This window comes from Mytilus edulis, chromosome 3 (genome assembly GCF_963676685.1).
Source record: "Mytilus edulis chromosome 3, xbMytEdul2.2, whole genome shotgun sequence".
In the NCBI taxonomy this organism is placed as follows: Eukaryota; Metazoa; Mollusca; class Bivalvia; order Mytilida; family Mytilidae; genus Mytilus; species Mytilus edulis.
In genome coordinates, this window is record NC_092346.1 from 84242424 (window position 1) to 84269410 (window position 26987).

General features: G+C 30.9%; 1 protein-coding gene across 1 annotated transcript in view; it reads right to left on the minus strand.

Moving 5' to 3' along the window:
- The window catches only part of LOC139514961 (neuromedin-K receptor-like), a 46279-nt gene that overhangs the window by 1731 nt on the left and 17561 nt on the right, over positions 1-26987 (minus strand). The window contains exons 2-3 of the mRNA XM_071304537.1: positions 12025-12125; positions 1335-1425 (exon numbers count right to left, since the gene is read on the minus strand). Of these exons, the coding sequence (XP_071160638.1) occupies positions 1335-1425; positions 12025-12125 (192 nt within the window). The remainder of the gene's footprint in view (positions 1-1334; positions 1426-12024; positions 12126-26987) is intronic.

Here is a 26987-nt window from a genome sequence, read left to right on the forward strand (position 1 = left end):
ATGAAATACTTGAGACTAATCTTATCAAACTTCATCTGGTGCGGTGATGAATGGAGCGAACGTCTAATGTTATTTGGTGAAGCAATTGAATTAAGGTTAGATAACTTGGATTTTCTGAATGATAAATACTAAGAATAGTTTAATTTACTGGAAATTGTTTTGAGAACAATATACTAGTATAACAATTTGCATTGGTAACTAGATTGATTTTACTATGTTACATTTCTAGACATAGGAAAATAGTTTTAATAGCCTTTTCTGAGCTATTAACTATATTCCACGTCAACGTAACGGATAAACCACGTGATCGCTTTGATTGTTCAGATTTTTGTTATTGTTAATCAAGCACTCCTTCGTCAAGTTAATGAACCTAAACATTTCATTCGTCTTTCTCCAAACTTCTTGTCTGATGGGCACAAATATTTTTTTGATGAATGGCCTTATTACTAAAGTTATATATCAATACTATCCTTCCATTATTTTCTATTATTACTTTGTCAAATATTTGTAATTTGAAGAGAGGTCAATTAGTTTCTACTTATGTTTAGTTGTTATAAAAGACGAATTGCGTCTGGTGTCCAGGCTCTAATCGAATAATACCAAATGACCAAATGTCAAGGTCAGTTGTCACATATTCAAAAAAATGATTCCCAGTAATGGAGAATCCAGTTGAAGTGAATCTGGTATCTGGATTCAATTGGAATTACTGGCAAGGCATATAAAGTATATACAAATAATCGGATAGCTGATTTTATTGAACGTAATAATTTTTAAAAGATGTTTTTGAAAAATAAGTTTCAGATCTAACTGTTCGAACGAAAGCATCAATACCTAATCAATGGTATCCTTGTAGAAACATTTGAAATCATTAGCCTTAAGTTTGTGCGTTGCAGTCTTGAAGTATTACATAACATCGATTGTGCTATCAATGAATGAAACTTTTCACCGATATCGGGTTTTTCTCTTTGGTGTTCGTGTTTGTTAGTCTTTAGTTTTGTCTATTCGACGTTTTTCGTTATATCCCATGATAATTTTATTGTCTGTTATTCTTTGCTTTGTCTTTAATGTCTTGGTTTATTTTTCAAAGGTGATTCTTAATGTGTAATTAAGCCTTTAAGTTACACACTAGTATAGCAGTTTACGATAAATTGCTTTTACAGAGAAATTTACAGCTATAAAGATGATACTCAAAAATTGTTCGATATTTTTCTATTAATTTATAACCTTTAAACGTTGGCACAAACAAACTTCAAAGTGTGGCACATTATATCGATTTATTTTCTACTTACATTGAGGAGACCATAAATGAATGGATTATAACACGAGTTACTTACATTGAGGAGACCATAAATGAATGGATTATAACACGAGTTACTCATTGCGAACCAATTGGAACAGAACCAAATTATGTTGATGTACTTGTAGCTGAAAGTAAAACAAGAATAAGTTTACGAGATCAATTACATACTTTTTTTGTGTTAAAATTAAACTGGTATATCAATACACCTGAATCATATATTTCTTTTTACCAAAACCAATCTTAGTAATTCTAATCCTAATGGCAATATGAAACCTAAACAATCCTTGGAATTTCATTATTCTTGAAATCATTGTTTATGGGTAAGACATCGTTTAGAGATCATACATGAAAATATCCTTTCACAAACATAAATGAAGAACGAACAAGTCATTATGTTTGTCGCATATTATTAAGTTCAAAGTGTTTTTAGATAAGATAAAAAAAAAGAGAGAAAAAAGAATGGCACTTTAATCTTATGTTGAAAAGAGAACACATAATGACAATACACTTTAGAGTAAGAAAGCAATGCCATAACATTTAAAATTTCAAGCTAAGGATGCACATGATACACCAACCATTCTTATTTGCAGTATACCCTTTTCAAAACCAATCAAAAAACTTGGAGAGGAGTTCACTTTGCATACACCTACTAGATCTTAGTCGACAAGAATCAAACAAACCTGTAACATATACATATACATGTATACTATATTATAGTCTATAATTTGCTAATGTTTGTTTTACAAGTTTGTTCTGAGGTACAGAGAAAAATGACCAAATGAATATTATCCCGAAAAAATCAAAATGAGCAGCTATATTGTAAAACTTTTAATCGAAAATTTACACAAAATAGAATAAAAGAAATAGAAACACTGGTCCTCTTATCATTCATTGTTTTGAGGTTTTAAGTTTTGATGTTACATCTTTTTTATTGAGTACTAGTATCTTTCACCATTTCTGAATTTTATTGTTGTTTGCCCTTGGGAAACATTTGTTAATGTTACTTATTATGAGCTACATGTACGTACACGACGGGTGCCACAAGAACTTCTTATCCTCACGGAGCACCAGAGTTCGGCTAGCTTTATATTGTTTCATATTGATTAATTAGTTTTTACAGTTGCGTTTTTTACTGTTGTTTATTTGTTTTCGTGGTTGAACATTTTTAAAACCATTTGTTGTCAGATTGTCTTCATTTTTATGACACTCAATGAAAATTACGTATTTTAGCTCTGTATATAGTTGTAGATTGTTGGTTGTCCTATATCGTCTCTCTTTGACTAGTAAATTTTTATTCACCACTTGGTATCATCTGTCTCGTTTGTAATTTATAATTTGTGGTTTATTCGAATTATAATTGATTTTTTCAATCCGCTTTAGACGCTTGACATAACAGAGGAATTAACAACAATTATGTTCATGAAATTTGTTGACAGATTGTGTATTTTGAACCTACACAGACTCGTGTACAATGATAACAAGTAGTAGTCGTTTTCTGTATATTTAGACCATGGCGTTGTCAGTTTATTTTCAATCTATGAGTTTGACTGTCCCGTAGGTATTTTTCGCCCCTCTTTTAGACAATAGTCTTTAGACTTTTGTTATGATTAGATTAACTTATTAACCAAGTTATACACATTCAGTGCATTCATATCAATACAACATCTTCAATCCAAGGTATCAAAGAAATGGTATATTTGATGACACTGAATGAACTTTTACTGAAGTCGAAGTAATCTTTGAAGTCATTACAGCATTTAGAGATTTCAATTTCAAATAAAACGAACACATGATATAACTTTGTGACTGAATGGTGTTTAAACAAGAAATTGTTAAACTAATATTTCAAAGCCGATGTGTGCAATAATTGAGATCAATGTACTAGAATGCATTTCTGATTTTGTCGTTCTTTAATTAACATCCTTTTCAGTCGATCAAGGGAAACTAAGTTTGGATAGTTTAAAGTACGCGTGTTCTAATTTCGCAGGTGTGCTTGGGCGGCGGGGATTAGAAGTTTATATGAGGTCGAAGGTTTGAATTGACCAATTATAACGCAGGTGTGTTTGGGCGACGGGGATTGGAAGTTTATATGAGGTCGAAGGTTTGAATAGACCAATGACAACGATCGTTCCTCAGCGAGTTGATCTAATAAAGTTTGTTTGACTGATTACGTCGCAAGTGGTAAGTTATGATGGTTGTTCGAAAGTGATTGTCGTCCGTTAAACGGACGAAAACATATTCTGCGCATGGATGACAAAAAAATCTGCTTCCCAAATGTTACAAAGAACTGACAATGGATACCGCGATCTCGAATGGTTCTATTTGCAGTTCGACCGAATATAAAGCTTTCATTTCCGCCTTCTGGGGAAATGACTTACCCAAATTTTCAAATAGTCAGTTATTCGTTCATAAAACCCGCGGTAGGTCAGCTAGTTTAAATGTATCCACGGTTTATATGTTAAATTTTTTACAAAAATCGATCGAGTCGTTAGAAATTCCAACTTTGAGAATACAAATTCCGGAACCTATTAGACTATCCTAACGTTGTCACAATGATGGAAATGTCATCTTTCAAATCTGCTCTCAACGAGAATCTGATTTACATGGTTGTCAATATATGAACAGATGAATCTTCTTTTCTCTTTTTTCATTCCCGCAATATTATACTTCATAGTTGGATGTTTTTAAAAAAACATAAATTTTTTATGAAGAAAGGAAGAATAGTTCATTGAAATAAAAGATGAAAACATGGTGTTCAAATCGATAACGGTGTTGATTTTGAAATGAATCGGAATGCTGATTATTTTAAATCAAACTTCAACGAAATAACAAAAATATGAACTATTTTTATACCCACATTTCATTGTATGTCTACAAGATTCAATCATATCTTCAATTTTACCGCTTTTCGCCAATTGTCTTAAATTCACTCAGACTTTGCAGAACCGTATATAGCTTTAATCTCAGCTGAAAAGTGGAAGAAAATTACATGTCTAGTCTTGAAAATTGTCAATGACTATCCTCTCTATTATAACATTGAATATCTTTGGGTAGAGAGGCTTTTCCTTAACGAATAACAGTCATGTTCTCAATATTAGACAGGAAACTAAGTGCGATCTTCCTTGAGACTGTACTGTTACAATTATAAATAATGAGTTAAATTTGACGGGAAGAATTCATTTTTTAAAGTTATTTTCACATATATTAATAGTTTTGTTGTTGAGCTTCTTTCAAAACCTATCCCATGTTGATTTAAATGTATGTCCTGTTTCGATTGACCAATAATATCCTGTAGTTAACAAATAATATTTAAATACAAATGCAACCAGCAGATTATAAAGTCTTGTTATATTTCATATAAATGTATTTTTTCAACCGTTGTCTTAATCAAGGAGTGTTAGAACTTTGTAGTTGAAACTAGTAAGAAAACATTGATATTAGTATTCTCAAAGTTTCCGACTGTCTTTTTAAGTTGTTTACAAAAGAAAATAGAGATTACAAAATAGGAATTTATTAGCAAATTGAATACCAAACCTGATTTTCCGTAATTTAAAAATGTCTTGTAGGCACCACATCACGTTCTATGAATAATTCATTGTTGTCTTTTTAAGCCCTATCATCGGAACAGAAATTAACTTGAATCTACATATTATGATTTAAAATGTTAGTCAAAGTATTGTTGTGTACATATTATTATTTTGATAAGAATAAATGTACAAATGTATTACTTAAAATGTCGAGTTTACCATAACAGTAGCCAATGCAAAAGTATTGGCATTTTTATAACTGTCTCAAACAATATTGACTGGAGCGTACACAACGTTGTATGAAGTGTTGAATAATAATTAGATAATAACATTCATCCTGAAAAACATACAAATACGAACATTGACAAATACTGAAGAAAAAATCTTGGAAAAATTGACAGTTCGGTTAATACGTTCCAATAGCAATTCATAAAGAGATGAAGTACTGACGTTGTTTATCATCTTTATAACGTGTTATATTATTTAATTAATTCGTATATTTTAACTAATTTGATTCGCTCAGGGATAGTCACTTGTTAAACTATATTTTCGAAGGTTGAAAGAAAACGGCGGATAGCAAAAAGCATATTGCACGATTATTTTTAGAATATTTAAAAACCGACATATTTTGTTTTTATAAAATAAATATCTATGATTGAGTATTTGAAGAAAAAAATCTTCAAATACATAAGATGTAAAAATAAAAAAAGTAAATGAAATAACAACTAATATGTTGTTAATGTCTAGGAGACAATATAATATCTATAAAATTACAACATAATCAAATGACGATTTTGATACAAATATGGTAGAAAATTAATAATATAACAATTATAGCCAATTTATGAGGCCAATACAGGATATATCGACCTCGAACTTCGTCCTCAGTCAATATACTTCTTTCAGGTCAATATATCCTTGGATCGACCTCATACAAATGCTATAATTGTATAATATACTATTCTTTTATTTGTCTTTATGAATATAACTTTTACTCTTTGGTCTGTTTTTATCGATATCCATTTGACGTGGCTCGGTACTTGTACATCCCGTCATTGTGTTATTGTAGAACATTGTTTATTCTTGTCTTTCATTTTGCTAATGTGCTTTGTCTATATGCCTTTTTGTGTTTCTTTGGTATTTCGTGGCTCTTTACTTATACATACCGTCATTTTGTTATTGTACTATAATAAATTTGTGTATTCTTGTCTATATACCATTTTGTGCTTCTTTGTTACATATTTGTTTGTTTTTATAGGGATTAAGATTATAACACAATGTTGACTGCTGTACCCTTATTTTTGACATTTTTACTATTTATGTCTGTTTGTTGTGTTCACACATCGTTGTCAATATAATAAAATTTGATGAGATTAATATAAGTGAGAGTTTAGCTAGCTTTAAAACCAGATTTAATCCACCATTTTCTACATAAGAAAATGCCTGTAACAAGTCAGGAATATGACAGTTGTTATCCATTCATTTGATGTGTTTGAGCTTTTGATTCTGGCGTTTGATTAGGGACTTTCCTTTTTGAATTTTCATCGGAGTTCAGTATTTTTGTGAATATTTTTTTTTAAAAATAATACCGTTTGTCACAAGTGTTAATCATTTTGTTTTAAGTCACTACCAAATTCTATAGTATCAATATTAAGATTAATTGGATATGTGTATGATGAAATTAATCACTGTTCATGTCTATTAATTGAAAGTTTACCATTATTATAACAGTTGAAACTGAATTAAAAAGTAAATTTTTATAGATATAAAAAACAAGATGTGGTATGATCCGTTTACCAATGAGACAACTCTCCACAAGATGAAAAATGACACAAACAATAACAGCTGGTTTTTTTTTGAATGTAGGACAGAAAGTCACAAGACAGAAAGTCACGGACAAAAAGTCTCAGACAAAAAGTCACAGGACAAAAAGTCACAATTCAGTTTTCAGATTATTTTTCTTTGAACAAGAAAACACTTATTTTGAAAATATTTTTTTGGATATTTCTTGAAGCAACTTTGTAATTAAAATGTATTCAATAAATATCAATAATGATCAAATAATTGTTATGAAAACAAAATGTTAAAGTGGTTTGGTACTTAAATGGCTTCATTTTGCCAATACATATTTTCTTTGCATGATTAAAATTTAACAAATTTTCATTTATCAAGGTTTATGAGTAATTTCCTTCTCTTAAAAATGAATATACATGTATGTAATAAAAAGAAAATATTACAAAATACATTTAAACAATTGTCAAAAAATTATTTGTGACTTTTTGTCCTATCAAATTTGTGACTTTATGTCCTGTGACTTTTTGTCCTGTGATTTTCTGTCCGTTTATTTTTTTCTTCTTGTGTATGTAAGAAAGTTTTGCATAAACTGCTTTGTTTCAAATCAATGAACTTCATCGACTATGCGAATTTTGGGAATAAAATATTTGTTGTCTGAACCATGGAAGCTATACCTGTCAATATAATACTTTCATGTCGGAACTAACTGGTGCACAGACAAATCACTTACAAAATTTTTGCATTTTTTTCAATAATATGTAAATACATTGCCAATTTTTGTGGTCCAGAAAAATATAACATGCAATTGTTACTATGCTAATAGGTGTTTTCGCCACATTAAATAGTTTGATAACCATCATTAGACACCGTACTTTGTAAATAACGTTAATTCTTTAGTCGTAATACCGAATGATTGATGATTACTTAAGTTCCTTATTTTAAAACACTGAATTAAATTATGTCTGATTCCAGACACCGGACGGCTTGCACAGTAATTCCATTTTGATTCATATTTCTTCTATGTTGCAATGTACGTATATGTCAATTCATAATATATAATGGACGTATATGAATATTTAAGCTGTAGAAAGACCATTACACAAGAATGGCTTGTCAAATAATGTGAATACCATTTGTTTGTGATTTTGGAAGACTCTGGAGTCAATAATTGACTACAGAAAAAGTATCCCTGTTCTTTGTCATTTGCTTATAGAAATAAAAAATTAAGACCTGTTCGAAGCTTTTACTTTCTTTAAATGGATATCTGGAGTAAAAAAATAAAATCTTTGATCTAATTGAGTTGTTAATGTCCCTGTAGCCCATTCTATAGGCAGATTCGTAACAAGAACAAGTCAAACAATTATTTATAGGCTATTAAATGACAGGATCGGAAATAGAAGCTAATATGCTTTATTACAAGTCAAGGAATATTACGAAGAGATAGAAAATAACTTCTTATAAACGGTTTACATACGGATTTCTTATGTAACAAGTGTAAATGTTCTTCAACGCTGATAAAGCCTGGTTTGCTTTAGTATGGATGTTCAATTTTTTCCATCTCACTTCAACTAATATTACTAGTAGTTGCCAATATAGAAATATACTTAATATAATATTGAACAATTCATGTATAAATAGTTCAATCCTATGAAAAGTTTGAACACTATACTTATTAATGATATATATGTTTAAGACGTTGTGGTTGTAGAATCAAAACTTTCTAAATTTCAATATTTTACACTGTCAGGCATTAATTAATATTTTCCTAATCAGTTTCTGTCTCATACCATTATCACATCTAGGAAAGAATTTCCATTATCGTCATCGCCTTAAACTTAGTTTTTGCTCTGTCGTTAAGACCTAAACTTCAAGTTCAAGAATTTGTTATAAAGACACTGTACCAATGCTTTATGTTTAATCAATAATTAGTATTGTTATTGATCACTGGTAGTTGTTAAGAACGTAACGCTCAAATGTGTGTTCAGTCAAATCAGCATGGTCGATGATATGGTTTAAATAGTTACCAAAGGTACCAGGCTTAACTTAATACGTCAAACGCGCGTTTCGTCTACATAAGACTCATCAGTGACGTTCATATCATGATAGTTATAAAGCCAAACAAGTAAAAAGTTGAAGAGCATTGAGGACCAAAAATTCCCAAAAGTTGTGCCAAATACGACTAAGGAAATTTCTTCCTGGGATAAGAACATTCTTAGTATTTCGGAAAATTCACACTTTTGAAAATAGTAAATTTATAAAATTGACCATATAATTGATATTCATAACAACACCAAAGTGCTGACTACTGGGCTGGTGAAACCCTCGCCCCAGTGCTGTAAATACTTATCAAAGGTTCCAGGTACAACAGCTATTAAAACACAAGTCTTAAAATGTGTTTTTACAAAAGTGTTACAGGGGGAAATTGCTGAAGAAAACCTTTACATGTTTGTCGGATATGAGATGGCTGAAGGTTATAGATTATAGTCATCATTGCATAGTTGGTCATTTTTTTTTATTGTCAATCTGTTTTGTAACTCAGGAAAATCTCATTTGTTTTAATGCATTTGTATCATATATATGTAGCACTATTCTATCTACATTTGAAAATACAGTTTATTATATATCTATTAATTTCTTATCCAAAATTACTTTTTTTTTTAAATACAAAATATAATTATAATGTTATTTTCCAATCTAAGGTTGCAAACGAATTTTGATATCGCCACAGTTTGATAACGATGTTTCCAAGTTTTTAGATTCTTAATAAACCTGTCCTCTTTTTCAGACATAGTTCATCAAGAATTGCATACTTTATATTCCCTGAAAATGGTCTTAAAGCAATCGTTCATCATGCTTTTAGAAGTTATTTCCGTTTATATGTATGTCTTACTTAATCAGATATGATTGACCTTTTCAAAATATGTCATGAAACACCCAGGGTATAAGTTAACACTTTTGGCCTTGTATATTAACCATCCCATGTCCTGTACTTCCTCTTATGAAATTTTGACATGAAATATGAATCAATTCATTGGCCAATGACTTTAGCACGGCCAAAATCCCTGTTGACATTTCAATAAATGCAATGTATAGACGTTACGAAACAACCACAAATACTTTCTGAAGAAAGCGTGACATTTTAAAATTACTGACTATAAGAGTGCAACTGTTCCCTAATTGCTTTGAATCGACTATATTTATATAAAGGTAGGAGATAGCGATTAACTAACCTTACCACTAATAGAACTTAATCAGTGTCGTTATAAGTTACTTGTTACTGATAATTATACCTCTCTCAGATGATGATTAGATTTATAGATTTCAATCTTTTGGAGTATATTTTTGGTTTCATTTTGTTTGCGTTTCTTTTTACGGCATCACCGTGATCTAATTAATTTTCAGTCCTGCATTGAGAGATAAGATTATTTCATTGATTATATCTTCAATTGTAAATCAGGCTAGTTGATTCAAATTGTGAATAAGGAGACTTTTAACCACACGAAGACAGTTCTCTGTCCAATTGCTTTCAACAAAAGCAAATACTAGACAATTGCCTATTGTATATTAGAAAATTTCACAAATTGAAATGACGGTATAGCAGATAAACTCATCATAGATACCAGGACTAAATTTTGTATAAACGCCAGACGCGCGTTTCGTCTAGAAAAGACTCATCAGTGACGCTCGAATCCGAAAAAGTTAAAAAGGCCAAATAAAGTACGAAGTTGAAGAGCATTGAGGACCAAAATTTCTAAAGATTTTGCCAAATAGAAAGAGTGATGGGAGTTATAATTCTAGAAATCAGTCAATAAAAAGGAGAATATTTCTAGGGCAATCAAACTCACAAGTAATAGAATGCACAGACAACATCATGCGAAAGGAAAGGCCACAAATTATTCCATAGACAAAAATAAAGCAACAAGAACACAAGTCTGATGGTCAAATGGCTTCCTTGTAAGCAGAAAACCTAATGATAACCTGTCTATATCAACTAGAGTGCTATATATGCGTCGCTTGTAGGTGCTGCTGAAATGTTGCTCTCAATAATAAGTGGAGAAATTTGGAAGTATATAATAATAATTTTCCATACATGTACCGTTATAAAGAAATTATTTGTTCTTTCATTTCTTTTTTCAATAAACAGTCATAGTCCATATAACATATATTACTTAATTGTTTGTTATTATAATTGTCACAGTCATCGTACTATGACATATATGACTTAACTGTTTTGGTATAATAATTGTCGGACACATGATCCATCACAATCAAACGACGTCTTCTTAGTTTACGGTCAATTTTGATTAATAGTTCATGGTATTAAGTCGTGATATTTTTTTGAATGTATATGTCTATATTAATGACATGAAGAGCCAATTTTGACATACTATCCATACTATCTTTAATGTGAACGCGTCACGTTAAATCTAATTTTTGTAATGGTAAAATATTTCAATTATAGTAGTATAAGTATAATTTTGTTTTGGTCGTTGGGATTCTTATATTATATTATAAAAATTTGCATGCGCATGATTTAAGTTTTTGTAGTTAGGAATTTCGAAAAATTCCAACATCTAACACTCAAGAATAAATACGCCACTGGCGAGCATACAGTTCACTCTAACAGTAATTGAAAATACACCTAGTTACCAGGTTAATGTTTAATCGGAAAATAAGAAAAATTAGATGCTGAATTTTAGGTTGATAATACAAAAATTTATCAAAATAAATGAACACAAGACAATAAACAATGAAAGCCAGAAATATTAAATGTGTTTGCAATCATAACTTGACCAACATAATTTTAAATGTTCAGTTAAATCCTGTCAGTACACAACATACAACTGACCTATTTTTGTATTCATAGTAACTGAAAATATCATCTAGTAATAAAAACCTCCTGTTGACCAATGATTGATGAACATTAGGTGTAAAAGGTGAGATGTTTTCTGTCAGTCGAACATAAACACATTAAAATTGTTCTATAAAGGAAATATAGCCTGCTTTTCTCTAAAAGTACAGGGAACTGATCTAAATAAGACCATTGCTTATTTATAAATGAACCATTTAAAAGAGAGCAAGGTTGGGTGAAACAAATCAAATGGGTATTGCTTAAATCCACGTTTTAAACTCTGTTGGATTCAGGTCAGACCGGCAACATTACCAGGTCTTCTTATTTTATATTTATATCTAACAATTACCATATTTTTATAAATCAAATGTATCTCATCTGTTACTTTTTGAAACTGGAACGATCACGTATCATGAAACCCATAAAGTGATTCTAATCATAAGAAAAAAAATTACTTTCAATGATTTAGGGAGTCAATGCATATTAACTTTAAAAGACCTGCAACTCATGGATTTTCAATGACAGTTGCTGGTTTATTACACAATACTTACTCATTAACTTCTCTGTACACTTGTGACACAACATTGTAAACCTGCAATGGTAGCCAACAGATGACGAACAGGCAGACGACAATAATCAGGATCTTCACAACCTGCAAAATTCATCAAATATTTTATTTAGCTATTTTGATATTCTCCATGAGAGGAAATAAAAGGTGTTTGCGCAAAGAAAAACGACTTTATTGATTTGAATTTTCATTCCATGGAATTATATTTATTGCTATTCAATTTGTGTAAGATGTCTAGTTCTCGTTGTGTGAAAAAGAAAGACTATAGAGAAAATGTTAATTACTATAGCAGTTCGATAAAATTGTTGGTAGAGAGTAAAATCACAAAAATACTGAACTTCGATGAAAATTCACAACTGAAAGTTCCTAATCAAATGGCAAAATCAAAAGCCCAAACACATCAAACGAATGGATAACAACTACAGATGTTCTTTGCGAGCTGATTAAACGGTCAATTGCGTTCCTATATTTAATCAGCTCGCAAGTATATTAAACATTTATCAATGTAAGCAGTTCGCAAAGATCACCAATCGTTGTATCTGTGAGTATTTCTTATCCACAGACTAAACTTAAATATTTCTCAATTTTACATTTTCCCGTTCGTTCATTTTGTTGTTATTCAATCTTACATTACTTCTGTGTTTGATATTGAATACACCGTTGGTGGTTTGAATGGTGATCGTGTTGCTTATTTCAGAATTTATGTCTCTTCTTTTTCATTTTTGTCATTGGTATTTACTGTCCTTACTCGACTCACGGTCCCTGTTTGTATATTTTAACACATAATTGTGTTTTGAATTTATCTGATTTTGATGGTGCCACGACATTAGTTCTATCAGAGACATATGTAGTACTCGATATATGTTTCTGGTTCGATCGCAGTTTTTCACTTTCATTTATATAATCGGATAAAATTATGTCATATGGTAATATCGAATAACAATATTCATTACCAACCTTTTCTAAAGTATTTATTACTTTAATCCCAACTAACCCAATAATTTCAATAAAAAAACAAGGGATATTGAATTATCATAGTTCCGTCTGGTGCAGTATGTCATTCTTTAATGTCTTAGTTTTCATTACTATTGCTATTGTCATTCAAACAAGAAGCATTGAGTGCAAGCTAATAACGTGTTTTTTTTATAGAGGATAAACGTGGAAACATACCAAGCATTCAACAAAATCGTTATTAAATATTCCTTCATTTTCATAGCACTTTTTAATCATTGCATATTATCTTATCATAGTATAAATCAAGAATGAAAAATCTATTTCAATTAATGGACTATTTTAACATGGTAGAAATTAGTTTTCGTAATGACAATCATATTTATTTCATATGATACATGTTTTTCTTTTGTCAAAAAAAAAAAGTTAAAAGGACTAGTACTGATGTATATACATATTATAAGAGACAATTTTGATAGAATCCTAAACAATATTGGAAATGCAAGATCTAGTATGCTGAACGATGCTGCAATCAATAATTAATGTATAATTGTTTATGCAAATCCCTTTAAACATTGATATATATATATCCGGCTGATTCGAAAAGTTTTTGGTGCTATTGCGTTTGAACTGAGCATCAGACATTACGTTATGTTTTTTTTTAATTTAAATGGACAAAAACTAGCATTATTATACTTTTTTCCTTTTATTGTTCCAATAAAAAGTAAACTAGCAAAAATACTGAACTCCGAGGAAAATTCAAAACGGAAAGTCTTTGATTTTTTCTATAGATTTTGACATAAATTCATTTTCTGATAACTGGATTGAAAGTTTCTAGAAAAAGAAAACTCATACATCACGAGTTGACCGTTATGGAATATTTGTTTCACAGATGACTACGGATGTGCACCAATCTTATTCCCTTTCCCCCGATTATGAATTACAGAACTAGACATATCACCGAGTTTGAACTTACATGAGTAATATGATGTATGCACCATGTAGATTAGGATCTGCTTACCCTTCCTGAGCACCTCAGACCCCCTCTTTTTAGTGGGTTCGTATAACTCAGTCTTTAGTTTTTATATTGTGCTTTTGTGCTGTTATTCGTCTATCTGTCTGTTTGTCTGTCTGTCTGTTTGTTTGTCTTTTTCTTTTTTAAACATGGCGTTGTCAGTTTATTTCGACTTATGCATCCTGTTGATATCTTTCGCCTCTCCTTTACAAGTTATCCTGTAAATTCCCATTTAGGCATTCTACTGCAGATATTAATCGAGAGTAATAAAAGAGTGTATATCGTATAACAATCTGATATCGTATAACAATTATCTTTTAGTGAAGTTTCATGTCCTCAGATATTACCATTCACACAAAGTTCAAAGACTTTATTGTTATAATTATTTCTTTAGTCAAAGACAACTTTTATCCAAGACAATAATTCTAATAGAAACTTTTCTGATTATAATGACATCCATGCACTATAAAATACCCCGTTTCTGACTTAAATCTCGTGTCTTTTTAACACAGTAAATATCACCTGAATATTTTAATGATCGCAGATAATGACTGTCATTCACTGGCGCTTAAATTCCGAAAGATCTAAGAAATTAAATTAAAGTATCATTAAATAGGAAGAAAAGATTTTGAAATAACTTCACTCGCTTTACTTGGTTCGAACGGACACTTGTCAATCATTGAATGAAAACATAAAACATTTTTTTTTATTTAAAATGCCATTATACACAATGTATGTTGAACTAAATTATTCATCCGTCTTCTCTTTAAAGCATTTTAAAATAATGTAATTTTCAATTCTTTTATCTGAAATATCTCCAAATCGACTTTTTATAACATTAACCACTTTCTTTCCAGACGACAACTAAGTTATTTAATTAAAAACGTTAAAAAAAATCACACAATATGTCTTTATTGTAATGTCGCATGTTCTGTCGCAACATCGATATCAAAAGAACGCTCTTTTCAAGAGTGGTTTTACCGAAGCATAAATCCTACAAAGTCTATTTATGGTAACTATCTGGGGGAGTATTTCCTTGACGGATGTCCAGAACGCATGTTAAATCCCACTTTCTTATGTTGACTGTCTTCTCAAGGAATTACAGAAATCTGCTTTCAGGATTAACCGAATCATAGTGATTTCTTACTCCTGCCCTTTGTATAAATGTCACCAAAAGATATAATATGCTATTGGTAACATAGACTTGAATTAAAACCAAGTCAAAACTCCGTCTTTGAAACACTAAAAGGCACGACCTCGAATCAGTTTCTAAATCGGAATAAGGAAGTGACCATAACACGGAAAGGACGTATTCGCTATCTATATACACGGCTGGATTTTAAAAAAATCGTTCGAAAGTCTGCCGATTATTAACTTTTATACATTACCACCATCATTATATTGCTCTCAATTCTGCTCCTTACGGGGGAAACCTTATTAGAATGTCCAATGGAATCCTTCAACAGTTTAAAAATCAGTTCCGTATTTTAAAAGCGCATTGAATAAAACATGTGCATTTAATTTATGAGCAAAATCAACACGAAAGACAATAAAAAGCTAGGGTTGATCTCATACGGTTCGGAAGGGTGATAAGTAGTGACATCCGTCGTGTTGCTTAATACAAAATAAGGAAAAAAAAATGTCAATGATGTGACAAAAAATAGCACGATTGTTAAAACAGAATATATCACTGACATTTAATTTGTATTTAAAGTATTCAATGTTTTTTTTTTATCTTTTGGAAAAATAAATGACATATGCATAATTGGCAGGGATATCAAGTGTTCCATGACACATTTGGTACATTGTAATATTTTAAAGAAAACTAGAGGCCGTAAAGAGCTTGTGTCGCTCACCTTTGTTTATGTGCATGTTAAACAAAGGAGTGATGTGTTTGTAGATCTTACTTTATTGAACAATCTTGCTGCTTACAATTATCTCTATCTATAATGAAATTGGCCCAGAAGTGACAGTGGAAAATATTAAGTAAAAATTTACAAAATTAATGAAATTTGTAAAAAATTGACTATAAAGGACAATAACTCCTTAAGGGGTCAATTGACCACTTTGGTCAAGTTGACTTATTTGTAGTTCTCACTTTTCTGTACATTATTGCTATTTTCAGTTTATCGATATCTATAATAATATTCAAGATAATAACCAAAAGCTGCAAAATTTTCTTAAAATTACCAATTCAGGGGCAGCAGCCCAACAACAAGTTGCCCGATTGGTCTGAAAATTTTAGGGGGCATATAAATCTTGACCTAATGAACAATTTTTATCCCCAACAGATTTTCTCTAAATACTTTGGTTTCAGAGATATGAGCCAAAAGCTGCATTTTACCCTATGTACTATTTTTAGCCATGTCGGCCATCTTGGTTCACGGGCGGGGTCATCAGACACATTTTTTAAAACAAGATACCCTAATGATGATTGTGGACAAGTTTGGTTAAATTTGTCTTCGTAGCTTCAGAGAAGAAGATTTTTGTAAAAGATTACAAAAAATTACCAAAAATTGTAAAAAATTTACTATAAAGGGCAATTACTCCTTAAGGGGTCAACTAACCATTTTGGTCATGTAAACTTTTTTGTAGATCTTACTTTGCTGAACATTACTGCTGTTTACAGTTATCTCTATCTATAATAATATTCAAGATAATAACCCAAAACGGCAAAATTTCCCTAATATTACCAATTTAGGAGCAGCAACCCAACAACGGGTTCTCCAATTCATCTGAAAATTTCAGGGCAGATAGATCTTGACCTAATAAATAACTTTACCCATGTCAGATTTGCTCTAAATGCTTTGGTTTCAGAGATATAAGCCAAAATCTACATGTTCACTTTATGTTCTATTTTTAGCCATGGCAGCCATCTTGGTTGGTTCGCCGGGTCACCGGACACATTTTGTAAACTTAATACCCCAATGATGATTGTGGCCAAGTTTGGTTTAATTTGGCCTAGTAGTTTCAGAGGAGAAGATTTTTGTAAAAAAACAACGACGGACGACAGACGACGGACGACGACGGACACCGAGTGATAAGAAAAGCTCACTTGGCCCTTTTGGGCCAGGTGAGCTTAAAATATATTTGGAAACCAAAACCGTACCGTTTATTTTAACAAGTGTAGTTATAAATATACATTGTATCGCTACAGTATCTCCTTCAGTTGCAGCGTAAGAAAATAACTGAATGACCATCATGATTGCAATAACAAAAATATGCGTCCTGTACGATAAAGTTTAAGATTAAAGAACTGTCCGAAAATATAAAATAATAGGTCATACTTCAATTTGACAGATTTGTCTGTTTTGCGTCGAAGATATTCATTATCACACACTTACCGAAATTGATTGCTATAATGCAAACAAACAAACAGAAAACTAACGTTAAGATATAGCTAAATGCAACCAATAGAAAGGTTCCTGTTTTTGGACAGGTACAAGCTCATAGCTTAATCATCTCTCTTATTACTTTTATGTTTATGCTGAGTCGCTCATAATTCTTAATAGAATGGCCCTTGTATATGTTTTAGTATTTAAGCTAATGATATTTTACTGCAGTTTTAATATACAATATGTTTTATATATATAACCCAATATTTCATGTTATACTCAATGTTTTAAATGTATATTGGAATGTATTATGTTATACAATTGGTGAGACTTTGATAAAATATTGAAGCTGTGTTGATTGTTTATCAAAAGGTTATGATCGTTTATTATGTCTGTTTGTTTTGTTCACGCATCGTTGTCAATATCATGGAATTTGATGCGACTGTAATACAAGTGAGAGGTTTAGCTAGCTATAAAACCAGGTTTAATCCACCATTTTCTACATAAGAAAATGCCTGTACCAAGTTAGGAATATAACGGTTTTTTTTTTATTTTTTTGATGTATTTGAGCTTTTGATTTTGTTATTTGATTTAGGACTTTCCGTTTTGAATTTTCCTCGGAGTTCCGTATTATTGTGATGTTACTTTTTACTTCTGCACACAAAAAACTGTAACAAACCCGATATTTTTTTAGCAGTTTTTGATCTACGATCACATAATGAAATATAATTTCCCAATTATATGTTATTGATATGTAGTTAAATATGTATGAATGCATTGGTTCAACCATTTCCTTAACATTATAATTACCCGAAACCCGTTTCATATGTCTTTTTAAAACATGATAATCATCAGAAACTCGTTTCAAATGACTTTAATATAATCATCACTAGTCACTTGTTTCATATGATTTTAAAGGACCTTTGGTGGATATTGAGGTAATCACTAAAGGTATATTTTCATTCATAAGGTAAACACTGAAAACAACCCGTTTTAAATTTCATGGGTCCATATCCCTTTTTGGATTTATCTTCATCAGTACGATCAAAGCAAAATATTAGAAAACCATGTATGTAAATGAACCGAGCTAAGTGACTAAACAGGACCCACAAAAAAGGCCAAATCAATGTCAACTTTGCCTCAGGGAGATGAAACCTTGTGAAAGAAGATTTTAGGCTACAATGTGTTTGACATAGTAAGATATAACCGGCGAAGTATTTAGAAACTGAGTTTGCTATTTTGTGCCGATATTACAGCCATTTTATATCCGTTCACCTGTATTTTCGATAGCCTGGTTGAATGAAGCTTACCTCACAATACTAAAACCGAAAAAAATAATGTATAATGGTTCTATTCTAAATTCATTGCGCTTACAGTTTATAGAAAATACTGCTTTTCAAAGAAACGTTAACCAAGGAAAGGAAAGTGAAATTTGTGACGGATATGGAATCGACAGTGTTTTGAAAGATAAGGAAATTGAATGGAGATGTTCAATAACCATTTAATTTCTAACTTCGAAAAGATGTTGTCATGGTTTAAATAATTCGATTTAAATATCAAATTTCTCCCATATTAATGTTGTCTTTATTCCAGGATAAAACGGATTTTTATCAGTTGAGTTCACAAAATAAAATATGAGATGATTGGTGGTATGCAGCATTGCATTTAAATAGATTTGAAATTTCACATTGTGTTGTCTTGGTATTAACATTTCTTATTCTACTACGTAATGTTGTTAAAACATAAAAATGAACTAATTTCAGTCAACAATTGGCAATGGTAACTGAATCTTTCGAAAAAACGACCTAAAACTTTAGCGCTGAAATAGATTACATTATTGCGCTCAAATTTGGTATTGTTCGGTGCTGAAACTTCTGATATATTTTTTTCTCGCCGATGCGTACAAAAAGTTTAAAAAAAACTCGGGGTCATTAACTGGTGTCAGTTATTATAAAAGGAGCTTGAGCACTGCAAAAAAAAATTGCTCAACCCTCTCCTGTCCAACTTCAATAACATAATCATTGGTTGTCTACGTATAATTTTTCTTTTAAGAAGGAGTTTTAGAGACTGATATTCGTGTGATACAAGAGGATCATAACCCACACCATACAAAAAGGTCTATACCACATGTCTAGCACTTAATTGTCATGAATCTTGATAATATTTTGGTTGGACGTAGCGCGCGTCTGACGTATTAAAATATTTTTTAACCTGTTACCTTTTGATGGCTATTGTTCGTTTGTTTCTCTGTCCTATTTTCTCCCATTTATCTGATTATTTAATTTATTGTAACCCTGTCGTGTAATGTTGTCATTTTAATGTTATAATTAACACTGCCATTAAAGCGGGAGGTTTGGCATGTCACAAAACCAGGTTCAACCCACCATATTTTCATAAAATGCCCTGTACCAAGTCATGAAAATGACCATTGTTACATTATAGTTCGTTTCTGTGTGTGTTACATTTCGGTTTTGTGTCTCTGTTGTGTCGTAGTTCTCTTTTATTAGATACGTTTCCCTTAGTTTTAGTTTGTAACCCGGATTTGTTTTTTTTTCTATCGATTTATGAATTTTGAACAGCGGTATACTACTGTTGCCTTTATTTAGTATCAAGAAACGACCATACTTTACGTATACGACACAGACCACTGGCTATCTCTCTATATGAGATTTAAACATCGGCGAACTAATTTTGCCTTTATTGATGAGTTCTATCTAATTGACTCATAACTCGTATGTTTCATTTTTTCCAAGCTATCATTCTAAATAAATAGAGAAAACTAATTTATGGATAGAATCGAATTACCTTAATTATGTATAATAAGGAGACAATCAAGCAAAACGAAACAAAACACTACAGAAAGTTTGAAGATTGAGCAACATATTTCGAACATGTGACTTTAGCTTTACCATTAAGAATGATTTTTTGTTTGCAGCTCCTAATAGGAAATACGATCTTTAGAATAGCATGTAAAATTTAATAGGACATTTCATATCAGATATAATAAAAGACCACATCAGAGTGAGAGTAAACTGATTTGTATATATGTAGATAGATATGACATACTTGGTTCCCTATATGCCTGTGCAGCTTGAATACTGACATTATCCAAAGTTTTACGATGTAGATAATTGCATGATGTGTCCTTCCTAAATTAAGATACTCGTATCTACGTATCCCAATCTTTGCAATGAAATAAGGTTAACTAAAGACTATTAAATTTAGGAAAAAGAGTCTGTAATACATGTTCAAATATTTAAAATTTATCGCAGATTGATTTTGATCGGATCTTTAGTCTGACATACCCTTTGTCATTTTTCCAAGTCCAATTCATTAAAACCAAACAATAAATGGTTCTAAATGAAAAGTGCATTTCTTTCTAACACAAGCGATACAAACGGTTCAGTGCATACACGTTTAGATCATTTATTTCAAACCAAGAGCATTCCTCTTTTTTAGTGGAAAAAAATATGTTTAGATAATTCATTACATGTTTTAGTTAGAATGACAAACTGTAGACGTATTTTCATAGAGTGTATAGTTTGTCAAAGTTTATGCAAACTTTGCAAGCGTATGTTAGAAACAAATGATCGAAACGTGTGCTCGCTAAACCTTTGTATCGTTTGTGTTAAAAAGAAATGCACTCTTAGTTTCTAAATATGCTCTGTTTTGGCTATCGAAATAAAAGATTTCCATCATTAAAAATTATGCGAGCGATTGACTGAAATACTAGTGATTACGAATTCAAGAATTACACGAACTTGTATTTCATGTGTACTTTATTTGGCCAACATATTCAAAACATTAAAATCACGACGATAACATATCTATCAAAATCTAATACAAATTACTAACTACAGACCGAACGATATACTGAAACACACATTAATATCTCGAAGGTTCGTTAACGACGAGACTCCGGAATTTGTTATCACCATGCTTATTGTAGGTATTATCAAGCTTCATGGTGCAACACAAAGGTTCATCCCAAGAGAATATTAATAAAATACTTATCATTATAATTCAAAATGTGTTGTAGTATTTAACTGACTCAATATTATGTTGCAGTAAAGAATTATTAGCTTTCCCTGGAAATCAATTTTTTAGTGACAGACACAAGAAAATAATGTCTCAAAGGGAACGCATGAAAAATCAGGAGGCAATGTATGTATATAAAATCTACTATTAATCTCCCAAGATATTTGAAAGTATGAATAAATCGAGTCGATTCATCAAAATTCAATTTCATCATTTTACCGATAACATAATTTCCAACAAAGCGAACAGACCGAAAATTACATTATGATTCCTCGGTTATTAATATCGTTCACGCTGGTTTTATTTGTCAACATAAAAATTAGTTTGAAATGATGTATTTTACGAGAAAATGTCAGAATTGAAGGATGTTCTTCTGCTTAGTATTTTAAGTTTGATTGCCTTCGTTTGAAAACACATTTACAAACGTGTCCAAGTTGTCGCTTTGGTCTATTGATGGTTTTCCTATTCTCTCACAACAGGGAGTGTATTATAACAAAAAATGACTTTCTTCTAACAAAAATATCATTACTTCAGAAAGCTCAGCCATAACCCATGTTCTGATCGATGGAGCCAATATATCATTCAATTTTGAGGTGCAGACGTACTCATATATTGTATTAGATACAGAAAAAGATAATCTTACAATTTTCAGAAAATTTATGCTTGTAGATCCTTTTCTGAATTTTGAGTAAGCAATGTTTCTAAAGATTCTAATTGAGTTAAAGATTATCTTTATATACTTGATTATAGCGATTTCAAAATGAAAAAAAATGAGAGGTAAATTAAAGGCAATATTAGTATACCGGTGTTAGAAAGTTATAAATCGATTGAGAGAAAAGAAATACGGGCTACAAAATAAAACCGAGGGAAACACATCAACTACAAGAGGGGGAAAACGAAACAACAAAAACACTGAAATTCAAACCAAACGACAATGCATCACAAATTGGAAGCATTTACTGCTATATTCACCTCTGAAATGGATAATGATAATTTTGATTTGCGAAAGGAAAAATCCTGTGCTGTAAGTGGAACAGGATCTGCCTTCCCCTTCTGTGCAAATTATCTTTCTCTGAGGTGAATCATGGATAGAACTTTATCTGTGTGCTTTTAACAATTGAATCAATCTTCCAGAGTTCTGCTGACAGATTTTTTTAAACAAAAATGTATAAACATGTTACTTACAAATAGATATCATTAATTGCCATTATTTCGTAAATTCGTATAGAAGCGAAAGTCTATTTCAAAACTTACATTTTGTGGCCATAGATCTTCCATGTTTTATGTCTTTGTTAAGAAATTATGTATGTGTATATGTCATCATTGAATTAAACATATAATCTAACGACTCCCTCGTGCATGTTCCATTAAGGTCTCAAATGTTTAATGCTATTCTATATCATGTTATGTGATCTGTAGTTTTATTCGAAGATGTATAATTCAAGATACAATGTGCAATTATCAAGAAACCGAATCAGTTGGATCTTTGAATAGCATTGTAAACTCTAACGTGTATCAATCAACCTGTTATTTAAGGTATCTAGTTCGAAGTTAAACAATAAATATGGTGTTCTGTTAATGTTAAGGTTTTATTTGTAACTGTATTATAAAAGTAAATAACAATTTATCTTATTCGTTTATGGGCTTAGATATCCACTGTTTGAAAATGCTATTAAGTGAATTCAAAAAGTCATTTATGTATCTACTTTCAAATGTATTTTACGACAGGGCCTTTTCTTTTATAGAGGAGTCACTGATGGATCTTTTTAACGACCACCAAACAATCACGACAAACAGTGAAATTTCGTAGGTGAGGTTAAAATCAGATGGCACATAAAGCACACTCTTGTGTTGAACTTGAGTTGCTTTGTAATCTCATATGTGTATCCTGTTATGAATTGTGTGTTATGCATTTATCTGTCACAAGTGGTGAGAGTAAAATACTGCATTTGTCTTTTCTTGTCTTGACTCTCAATATTTCTGACGCTCACATTTAAATACATACATGTATGGTAAAGTTTACGTTTATGTGCTGAGAATAATTTTACATTATCTCTCATAACTCTTTGTAGAAAGCCTCTTTTAACTTGTGTGTTTTATTAGAAAGCCTCTTGTTGTAAATTGTGTGTTTTATTAGAATACATATTGTTGTAAGTTGTGATTTTTTTATTAGAAAGCCTCATGTTTTAACTTGTGTTTTTATTTATAAAGCCTCACGTTGTCACTTGTGTTTTTTTTTATTGGAAAACCTCTTGTTTAAACTTGTGTGTTTAATCAGAAAGACTCTTGTTTTAACTTGTGTTTTTTTTTATTGGAAAGCCTCATGTTTTAACTTGTGTTTTTAATTAGAAAGCCTCACGTTGTCACTTGTGTTTTTTTAATGGAAAGACTCTTGTTTTAACTTGTGTATTTCATCAGAAAAGGTTCTTGTTTTAACTTGTGTTTTTTATTGGAAAGACTCTTGTTTTAACTTGTGTGTTTTATCAGAAAGAATCTTGTTTCAACTTGTGTGTTTTATCAGAAAGACTCTTATTTTAACTTGTGTTTTTTTTTAGAAAGCATCTTGTAAATAATTAGGAAGACTCTTGTTGTAAATTGTGCGTTTAATTAGAGAGCCTCACGTTGTAAATAAACTCAGCATAGGGACTAGGATTGAAATTTTGTATTCGCGCAAGACGCGCGTTTCGTCTACAAAAGATTCATCAGTGACTCTATCGAAAAAAAAAGGCCAAATGAAGTTCGAAATTGAAGAGCATTGAGGACTAAATATTCCTAAAAAAATCATTTGTGAGTTTTGTAAGAAAGCCTCATGTTGTAACTTGTGTGTTTTATTAGAAAGTCTCTTGTGTTGACTCGTGTGTTTTATTAGAAAGCCTCATAGATTTATTTGTGTGTTTTATAAGAAAGTCTTTTGTTTTGACTTGTGTGTTTTATAATAAAATCTCATGTAGTTACTAGGTTTTTTTTTTATTAGAAAGCCTCTTATTGTAAATTGTGGGTCTTATTAAAACATCTCATGTAGTTACTTGTGTGTCTTATTAGAAAGTCTCTTGTTTTTACTTGTGTGTTTTATAATTTTATGCGACTGTCATACAAGTTGAAGGTTTAACTAGCTATAAATCAGGTTTAAACCACCATTTTCTACATAGGAAAATACTGTTACCATGTACGGAATATGACAGTTGTTATTCATTCGTTTGATGTGTTTCAACTTTCGATTTTGCCAAGTTTTTGTTTTTGTGTAAGAAAGCCTCTTGTTGTATTTAGTGTATGTAAAATACTTTATCTCTTACCAATACTAAGATTTCAATTACTGACACTCCAATTTCCATACATAAATGTATGGTATTTCATACTTTAGGTGCTGAAAATTATTTTCTTCTTACATTTGAAATAGAAAGCACAAACAAAAACCAGGGAGCACTGCATTTTGTCGGTCGTGATGAGGTTGCTGTGTGGTTCTTCTTTAAATGTTGATCAATGTGCATCTATACGAGTGTCCTACTATGATGCTGAAACTGTTTTTTTTTTTTTTTTGTATCTCAACAAGACAAGAACCAATGCCAGATGACTTCATTGCATCTTATTACCATCATGACAGAAATACACATCTCAAATTCGTACATGTATTTCTTCATGACTATCCTATGAGTAAAAATTCAGTACATGAAATGGATCCAACCAAGATATACATGTTATATTCAAATAAAAATGTACTTTATTTTAGGCAATGTTTATGGACTATTACCATAAGAATTTAATAATTCTTAAAAGTACAAACCTGTTTGGGTAATTGTTCATGTTTGTTATTCAATTCTTCTCTCATATACCTTATTTAAATATGAGAATAAAAGACGTCTTGTGTTCTATTTTAGATAGAAGAATTCAAAATGAAGTTTAAGAATTGTCGTGCTCTTACGATCGAAGTTAATGTAAAGAAGATTTGTCTCTAAAAGCAAGAAGATCGATGTAATTGCTAATACATATCCGTCAATTCCTATTTGACAGTCTTTTAATGCTGTTGAATATCTGTGAAGTATTGTTATTTACATGATCTAATTTCCTGATCACAATATAGAATTAGATATATTTAAGTAAAACGTACATATTAGTTGATCCATGAAAAATTCTTCATCATGAAGTATGACAATTGTAACTATAATTATAGTTAAAATCATAAAAAGGTAAAAGAAGTATAACGGAACAGCGATAGACCAATTAACAACAAACAGAACATAAAAGACTAACACACGTCCATCTGTAACTTTAGTTAGGTGTTGCATCTCCAATTCACATTTCAAACATATGTGAAAGTGTTCCCATTTTGATAAAAGAGTGCCCATTTACTTGTGTATGAATTTACATGAAAATTTAAGAGTAAATGTGGTACTTATATAATCTATGAATTTCAAATCTATTTGGGATTTTAAATAAACTTTCCGGTGATAAAGCTTTTCGAAATGTTATTTTAAATACTATGCTGTAAGAGGAATTAAATCTGTAATGAAATGATACTATTAAAAGTATATCCAGGTCTTTATGCTTCAAACACGGATTGTGCAAAGTTATCTGAATTCATACAAAACATAAAGTAATACACCAAATTGTTTGTAAATGAAGGGGGGAGGGGGACAGCTGATCTGAAGCCCAGTGACAAAACCTGGAAATAAAAACCATGTGAAACTTTCTCCCTCCAAACAAATAGGTAAATGCTCAGTACTCTTTAGTGTACTTTTTATATCGGTATGTCGAAAATCATAAAAAAAACCACAAATTACATATGGCATTACAAAAGTATTCTCTCGATGCAATAAGAATACGAATATTCTGTTGTTATTGGAAATAATAAACATATACATTTTATCTTTACGTTTGGTAACTGAGAGAAAAAATTCTGTAGTTGCAATTAAGAATGGTGAAGTGTACATGAGCTATGATGAAATTAAAGTTTCTAAAAGGTCTCCCCTGTTTTTTATTCAGATTAATCAAAGATACGTTATACTTATGTGGCTATAACCCCCTTCCAGCAAGGTATTGCCTGTACTGAGTCAGGTATATAACAGTTATTATACATTCGTTTGATATGTGCGAACGTCCGATTTTGCCATTTGCTTAGATACTTTCAGTTTAGAATTTTCCTCGGCGTTTGGTATTTTTGTTATTTTATTTTTTGTTACAGAATCTTAACTGGTATTTATTAATAAGTTTCCTTTTACATAATTTGTGAATAATCAAACTGTTTAGATATTTCATGATACTTGATAGAACTGATGCATTGTTGAATTCAACTTTGATGATAACACTGTTTATTTGTCTTTACCCCTTTACATTGAGCAACAATACATAGTTTTATAGCTTGATATGTGCTAAACCTGATATATTCAGAAAACCTTACAAACAACAAAACCTCTACAGACATGAAGCCGAAAAAAAGAAAAAGAAAACAAGGCTGTTTGATACATTGACATGACCGAGTAAGACAGCGATACAATAAATTAAAATAGACAGACTTTAAGATTGGTATTAAAGAAGCCTAACAGAAAACAGACTGAGGATGTTGACAAGGAGTTAATTCTAATCGGCAATAAACACTTAGTTCTACTAAAT